The following is a 7,902-nucleotide window of genomic DNA, read 5'->3' on the forward strand; positions in this document are numbered from 1 at the left end:
GTTTTATATGGAACAGGTATATTACATATTACCGTCGCAAGTCAATAAAGGCTCATCGATATGTATTGATTGTCAAAAGTATCACAAAAAAAATATTATTGACAATATATATATATATATATATTTATGTTTCTTGTGATACAATACCACATGTTATGAAAGAACTGTATGTTTAGAAACTTAGGATTATATAAAGAAATATCTCATCTGGCTCCAAATCAATATCACATACAATGTAAATAATAAGAGACTGGCTTTCTTCGCTCACCATCGGGGTATTAGCTTCAGCTTCTCCCGCTTATAGCTATAGGTAACAACAGGTGCTAGTGAAATATCTATCTGTACTTATAGGATTTGCCACTTCATGTTGTAAACATATGTACGCAGTTGTCTATGTACATCTAAGGTGGAATATTGATGCTCGTAACTTTTATGTACATATTTGAAATTAAAGACACACGCGCATAGAACGTCCACGTACTCACTCCCGACCCAATCGAAACATGATTGCACTAAACTTTTTTGTTGGAAGGGTACTTGTTTTGAAGATGCCCGTCCAGGCTGAAAGATGGCCTTCTGCTAGCTGTTAGATGACCATCAAAATAAAAAAGAATCCCTTCACAAAGACTACTTCCATTTTTATTTCCCATCTATTCCCTTTTTTCCATAATATCAAAAGATAAATTATGCCATTAATAGATTATCAATATACCTCTTGCCATTACTGTCAAGAAATCCTCAGACCATGGGAATTTCCCCATGTACGAGCAAGAACCCTTTGTTCTTGGATAGTTGGACTGAACGAAGAGACATTCTGATTATATACATATAATATAGATACAATATATACATACAGAAGAGCAGACAAAACTTTTCTTGCTTACTTTTGTTCCAAAAATTCCACCTCAACCTTTTATTCTCTGCCAAACAATGAAAGGAAGGGGTCCCAATCCCATAGATTCTGTGCTGGGAATCTTTCCTCGACTTATTAATTAATCCTCATCTCATAATCTGCATGAAGCACCAATGACAGAGGGTTGTTGAATATGGCCATTTTATATCAATTCGTGCAGCCTAATGTTCTGGTCAAAAGGTTAAGCTTTGGAATCATTATTCCACTGTTAGTGCAATAAATTTTATTTTAATATTTAAATCTGTTTATAAACAAGCATTTCATATTCCTTTTAGATGTGTTTCTAAATATTCAGAAGTCAGTAAGTTTCAACTAATTCAGTTTTTAGTTAAATTGGCTCGCTAAGGGCTAAAATTCTCATAATCGAGAATTTTCTCTATTCATATAATTGAAAATTTTATTTAGGGGGAATAAACGGCAAACTACTTAAATCAACCCTCATTCGTAAGCATTTCGTATTTGTTGGAGAATCCGATCATGTTTTCCACTAGGAACTATATATCAACATATCTGATAACAATGAACAAATAAACTTGAGTACAAAAGCAATGATTATTTTGCGATGCTCTTATTCATTAAATATTTATATCTATTTCTTTTCATGGTACCGGTTTTTAAGCCTTGCGTCGGTTTGGTTTTAGAGTGAAAAATATATTCTACTTTACTTTTTCTTCAATTCATACAATCATTACTTTTAATCCTTTTTTTTAATTTTTTTTATCTTAACTATTATTCAATTCAATTTTTTAACACTAAATTATCTAAATTATTCATTATTATTTATTATTTTTCACAATTTAATAATACAATTATTACTTTTTTATTTTTTTCTTCAATCGTATTATTATAACTCCGCTTAAATATATATATATATATATATAAATACTTTATTGGTAACATACTTATTTATTTTTTACTTATTTCAATGGAAATAGAGTTAAATTTTAATATTTAACTATATTATCAAAAGGATGATTAGACTCTTACCGGCTCGTTCGCATTACACTTACCTTTCACGATGAATTTTGAGGGAAAAAGAAAATGTAACAGCCAAGGAGGGGGTGTGGCCAAAAAATAAAAATAAAAAAGAAAGGAGGTGGGGAGTTGAACTGATAAAAAAAATGTGCCAAGTCAAATCAGTTAATTGATTACCGAAAGGTCTTTTTTTTTTTTGAACAGAAGTCAATTAATTTACCTATAGAAATTAGAATGATTCCTTACAGCAAAATAATATGACAGAAAATTGGCGGCTGGTAGCTGCCGCCATCCCACTCTCTGCGACCCTCAAAAGTACTTTTACTTTACCTCGACAACTCCGAGCACGTTTAGGGTGACAATTACGACTTTGGTTAAAAATACGGATATTCTTACTATTAATTCACACTAATTCTTTTTTTATTGTCGATTAAATTAGGAAGACATTTTTAGTGAGTATTTTCATTTTTTTTTGTGTATATCACGATACCAACTGATATTCGAGAATTTAAGCTCCGTTTGTTTTCAGAGTCGTGGTTTAAAATTTTAACTTTAATTTTAACTCAATACACTACACAACAAAACACACATTTCAAAAGTCAAACTGGTGGGCCCCATATATTATTAAACATACAATCCCATTACAATTAATTATCTATACCTTACATTCATTCCAATATTACCGGTTTCCTCTTGTTTCCGCATTCCATATTGCATTTGCAATACGATTACGTAATGCATCCATTTCCCTGCTTCTCATGTCTACATCAACCCGATCCCCAGTTAGATGCGGAGGATTTCGGAACTCATCGTAATATTCCCATGCATTGCCATACTCTTCGAATAATCTATCGTGATAATTATTTAGCCGAATGAAATTGTGCAACACGAAGCATGCAAGAGTAATTTGTCCTTGCCGAAGCGGGCCGTAATTTGACATTGTCCGCAGTATTGCAAATCTGTTCTTCAGCACCCCAAAACACCGTTTGATAACATTACGAACGGATGCGTGACGTTGGTTGAATAACTCTTTCTCCGTCGTAGGTGGGGTGTCGTCATTATAATCACTGCGGTGATACCTTTGGCCTTTATAAGGAGCCAGATAACCCGGAATATTAGGGAATCCCGCATCGACTACATAATATTGTTCTGCAAGCAGAAATATAGATCTAATATATAATGTATTTATGAAAATATATACGTGATTGAGAAGGGAACATACGATATGAGCATGACGAACTTACCGCCATATGGTGCAGGAAATAATTCCAATGTAGCGGCATCGGACAGAATTCGAGAGTCATGAGCAGAACCCTCCCATCCAGTGACGACATAAGTGAACATCATGTCATGCGAACAAGCGGCGAGTACATTTTGCGTAATCTCATTATTCCGATCGCGATACGCGCCTCTCACCGATGATGGAACACAAGCAGACACATGTGTCCCATCGATTGCTCCAATGCAATTCTACAATAATAATGAAAAGAATACGAATTACATTATACAGCAAACAAAAATTAGTGGTATTTAAATTTATCACATGTACGACACATACCTGAAAGAATGGGTACCATTTTCGGCAACTCTGAATTTCCGGTTGTACATCAACGTTCCTCCGTCTTATATACGTTGGTGACAACGAATGAATTCCATGAGCTATTACCTTGATGACTCGTGACACCGTCTCCGTAGAATGCTGAAATCGTTCGGCAACCACGGCCAAGCGCGTACTATGTGCAACTACCATTAAGAACATGCCGACCATCTCCTCGACGGTCATACCATTCCTGCTATTTCTGATTCCACAATTTGCTCTTAGCGTATCGCACAGATTATGAAATACGTGAGGGTTCATCCTGAAATTCTCGTAACACCTTGTGTCATTGCCAAGAACTTCCTCTATGTAATATCTGCCTTGTAGACGTGAGGTTCGACAAGGAATGTTGCGCGGGACACTTTCTTCAGCCGCCGCAATCTCCAGCGCCAGATAAATTCCCATAAGTTGGGCATCTCTTGATTGGTTATCATTTCGTCGTGAATTCCCGTGTCTTGACATTGTGTGTTCCCTTTAGCTTGGCGAACTATATCGACAAACAAGATGGCAGATTACCAAAGCATAGAATTGAAATGAGATGGTCAAAGGAATTAGGCGTGACATGTTAAACAAATGCAAGTGCAATGCACAAACATCGTAACTGCATGTCAAAAGAGTCACATAAAACAAACACATAGTTCAATCAACAACATAGCACACGCAACAAATATAAAACAAAGGTCTAGTAAATGACATAACAAATAAACTCTTAGTTATAAAGATCTATCGTAGTAGACGATGGACCGTGGCCGTTCAAGGGTCAAGCAGGCTACAAACCCATGGCAACCTTGTATCATCGAGAAGGCACATGAACATACGCCGTGTGTGCTCCTCCCTTGAAAGACGATCACTAGCCACGAGATACTCTTTTATGGACATGGATGGACGCATTTTATTCAGCACATCCATCGCCTCCTCGATGCTGCCCTTTGCTGGTTTGTCGGGGCTCGTCACGGATTTGCTTTTCTTCGTTTCAGGAGGGGTACAATGTATGTCCTTGTCCCTATTGCTGAGATTGCACTTCAACATGTCCAGGCACTCCTGCAACCGCGACCCGGTGGTCGAACTCCTTTTGCGCACACGACGACGGGACCCAGTAACAACTGGTTCGGTAACCTCATTAACGGGGTCATCACTATCGCCGGATCCCTCGTCAAGATTGATCGGTTCTTTCCCACGGCTTGACGCTGCTGCTAGGAACTCATCTTCCATGCGTGCATATGTTTCTGGGCTCTTTGGTGGGTCGGTCGATGAAATTCGTAATGCACCTGTTGCTGTCTTAGACCTGAACAACTCTTTTAATGATGTGTAATGCTTGCAACCTTTGTTCTGAAAAGTCTTGAAGCTGCTGTTCTTCTGCATGTTTTAAAAAAAGAAAGAAATATAAAAATATGAACTACTGTATGTGGAAAATTACAAACTGAAAAAAGTATCAGAAGTAAAGGTTAGTGTTACTATACCTTAATAAACTTGTCCCAGACATCAGCATTCGCTTTTACGGTATTGGTTGTCTCATCCCAGCCGACTCCAGTGTGCCCAATCAGCTCGGTGAACTGCGTGTATTGGATCCTCAGTCTGCGTAGTTTCTGCCTCAACTTGTTGGCGTCCAGAATGGTGCCTGGGAATTGCTCTTTCAGCTCCTTATTCATTTGTTCCCAGTCCCTGGCTTTCCAATATGTTGTATGCGTCCTTGTGAACTTCTCGAGCAAGATGGTAATGAAAGCATTCTCCAGCGCTTCAGTCCACTCAAGTACGCCTTCACCCTTGGGTGCCATGTCTTTGAAACAACTAAAACAACAACTTATACAACGGTGATACAATAAAAAATGTGAGAAACAACAATGTTTGTGTGCACTTGTTGAAAATGCAGCACCAAAACAGACATATAAATATGCAAGCAAGCCAACATCTTCAATGCAAAAAGCAGAGAATATGTCCAAATTCGACGTACATAACCAAGTTGTTTCCCTACCTAAAGTTAGCACATAAACAAAAGTTATTGGCTTATCATAAAGAAATGCTAAATCCACATTTTTTCCCTCACTGGAAAATTTCACAATGCGTAAAGCAAACAAACAGACTCTATATCGCATGATCAACTAATAATCAAATACATAATAGCTTATGAACATACACATCATATTATTTCAGTCAATAAAACTACAGACCAGAGCAATCAAACCGATCTATTTTCCCTGAAAAATTGACAGAAATAGCTCCATTCTTTACCATAGCAAGAACGAATCATCAGCAAGAGCAACAACACATTCAATAAAACTACAGAAAGTTCCTCTGACACAAAGTTCATCTGACAGAAAGTTCATCAACCCATGCTATAGATCAGTATGCAAAACTACAGAAAGTTCATCTGACAAGATACATACTATGAGGACAATATCACAGTAATATTGTCCTTCATGCATACAAATCTGCTACATTGACATTATTGCGATGACAAATATTTGTTATCGAGAAACCTAAACCGCACCTCTGGAAGCAACAAATCAGAAAAGTAAAGCTCAGTCAGGACTAGTTACTTCTCTCCAACAGACTCCAATGTACCCCTTTTGTGCAACCTAAGCTTCTGTAAACTAATTCTGACAGATCAAAAGTGTAATCTAAACAAACATAACAAGCACAGAGCAAATTCAAGAAGAACAACGACGGTTTATGAAATTAATGGCATTTAATTGCCAGTCATTCAAGCATAATAACACAGAAAATTCAAGCTTTGATAATGCTTTCTGTTACTTTGGATGAACAGCAGAGAACGAAAGCAGAAGCAGATTTCGGAATTCATGCTATTTCTAGTAAGCCCGTCACAGACATTTCATCGAGCATGTGTGCTGCCTGTAACCAGGGGAAACAAACAAGCGGCAAACGTAGGTTTCAGCAAAACAAAACATCATAACAGATCAAAATTCCAATCCAATATCGCCGGAATAGACAAATTGACCAAATGCAATAACAAAATCAACCCCACAGATGTCCACAGAAAGCAATGTTTCAGAAATCGACCAAAAATCATCAGCAATTTCGTCAAACAACTCGCCCGCAGACCTATCCTCATCCCGGCATAAAAATTGGGGAAAATCACTGAATGTAATTTGAAATTGGTGGAAGAAAGTACCTTTCCCTTCGATATGGAATTAGCTTCGGACGAAGACGCTCTTATACCGTAAAGCTTACTGGTAGGGGCTCGACGCGTTCGACGCCTGTCCACTGATCTTCACAGACGACCGAATTCTGCAGGGGAGACTAATCCTTCACGCGTTCGTAGAGGATGGGGACCGTGCTGGAAAAACCGACAGATTCAACGATTAAAGTTTCACGGATGCAGATCAGAGAAGGAAGAAAGTTGGGGAGGTAGTACCGTGTCTGAAGAGCAGAAGAACGGTGGTAGGGGCCTCTCCTTCTCAGTCAAAGCAATGAAATGAATGTTGCACGGCCTGGGGTGTGGTGGGGGCAAGGCCACGAGCTTGACAGTGGTGGACCCCACAAACGGTCTAATTTTTTTTTTGTCTTCTTCTACAATCACAATCACAATCACAAAATCGTAACTTTAACTCCGAAAACAAACGCCCCGTAATAAACTTTGGCTAATTTAGATTTTAATGGATTAAGATAAAGCTCTTTAAGTTGTAGTATAGTTGGAAATTTACTCCACTCCACTCTAGCCTAATGGGATATAAGTAGATATTATTTATATATAATATATGAGAAATTTATCATTAAAATTGTATAAGTAATGGATTGCCCCGCCAAAATGATTGGCTGATTATATAGAAAATATCGTGATATGAAAGTTGAATTTAAAATCTCATTGTTCCGAGACAAAGTAAAAATGTAATTGTTAATTTGAGGGGAGGGTCGAATCTTTGGAGCTAATATTTCCTATTAGCAGCGGCGTCCATGGGCTCGTGTTATATAGCAAAACAAAATTGCTTTACCTTTTACCATTTCTTTTTATCTTTTTTGCAAAAATATATAATTAAATGACCAAATGTACAAGAGATCCCTACATAGAGAGAGGTTAATCATGGCATTAAGGCTTGGTTTAGGAGTGTTGTTGTTGATATAAAAATACTGAATTATAAATACTGAAAAATAAGTACCGATTTCATTATAAGCTTCAGTTTTAGGGACTTAATGATTTAAAATTGCCGAAACTAAATTTAATTCTTGAAATAGAGAATAAACGAAAGCATTTCAGAAGCACTTATTAATCTACTGGTGAAAACCACTTTTCAACCACTAAAATTAACCAAATCATGATTTTAAAATAATTTACCAAACGTTACTTCTTTTAAAAATCAATAAAATAAGCATTTATCCGACCATTATGCACAAATGAAACGTAAGAGTTTGTTGGGAGTGTGGTAGAGGTCGAGTAGGTGCTTTTTTTTTAGTAGGATTT

The 7,902-nt window shown here is 37.1% G+C and overlaps 2 protein-coding genes across 2 annotated transcripts; both read right to left on the minus strand.

Moving 5' to 3' along the window:
* Positions 1-2,567: 2,567 nt before the first annotated feature.
* Positions 2,568-3,947, minus strand: LOC116207205 (protein ALP1-like). Its single transcript, XM_031540095.1, has 4 exons — positions 3,447-3,947; positions 3,133-3,358; positions 2,968-3,037; positions 2,568-2,847 (listed from the first exon to the last, which is right to left on the minus strand). The coding sequence occupies exons 1-4, from the start codon at positions 3,945-3,947 to the stop codon at positions 2,568-2,570; spliced, it is 1,077 nt and encodes a 358-aa protein (XP_031395955.1).
* Positions 3,948-4,114: 167 nt separating this feature from the next.
* LOC116192445 lies at positions 4,115-6,924 on the minus strand. The gene is made up of 4 exons (XM_031520999.1): positions 6,859-6,924; positions 6,616-6,780; positions 4,946-5,273; positions 4,115-4,841 (listed from the first exon to the last, which is right to left on the minus strand). Exons 3-4 carry the CDS (start codon positions 5,258-5,260, stop codon positions 4,239-4,241), a joined length of 918 nt encoding a protein of 305 aa, XP_031376859.1. The 5' UTR covers positions 5,261-5,273; positions 6,616-6,780; positions 6,859-6,924; the 3' UTR covers positions 4,115-4,238.
* Between the last annotated feature and the right edge of the window lie 978 nt (positions 6,925-7,902).

The sequence above is a fragment of the Punica granatum genome, chromosome 1, assembly GCF_007655135.1.
Source record: "Punica granatum isolate Tunisia-2019 chromosome 1, ASM765513v2, whole genome shotgun sequence".
In the NCBI taxonomy this organism is placed as follows: Eukaryota; Viridiplantae; Streptophyta; class Magnoliopsida; order Myrtales; family Lythraceae; genus Punica; species Punica granatum.

What these genes read in the sequence shown, in the direction of transcription:
- LOC116207205 (XM_031540095.1), bottom strand. Translation starts at nt 3,947, where the DNA reads ATGTCAAGACACGGGAATTCACGACGAAATGATAACCAATCAAGAGAT. An exon ending in AATGGTACCCATTCTTTCAG is followed by an intron (nt 3,359 to 3,446) that starts GTATGTGTCGTA and finishes TTATTATTGTAG; the next exon opens with AATTGCATTGGAGCAATCGA. An exon ending in ATTTCCTGCACCATATGGCG is followed by an intron (nt 3,038 to 3,132) that starts GTAAGTTCGTCA and finishes TTCTGCTTGCAG; the next exon opens with AACAATATTATGTAGTCGAT.
- LOC116192445 (XM_031520999.1), bottom strand. Translation starts at nt 5,260, where the DNA reads ATGGCACCCAAGGGTGAAGGCGTACTTGAGTGGACTGAAGCGCTGGAG. An exon ending in TCTGGGACAAGTTTATTAAG is followed by an intron (nt 4,842 to 4,945) that starts GTATAGTAACAC and finishes TAAAACATGCAG; the next exon opens with AAGAACAGCAGCTTCAAGAC.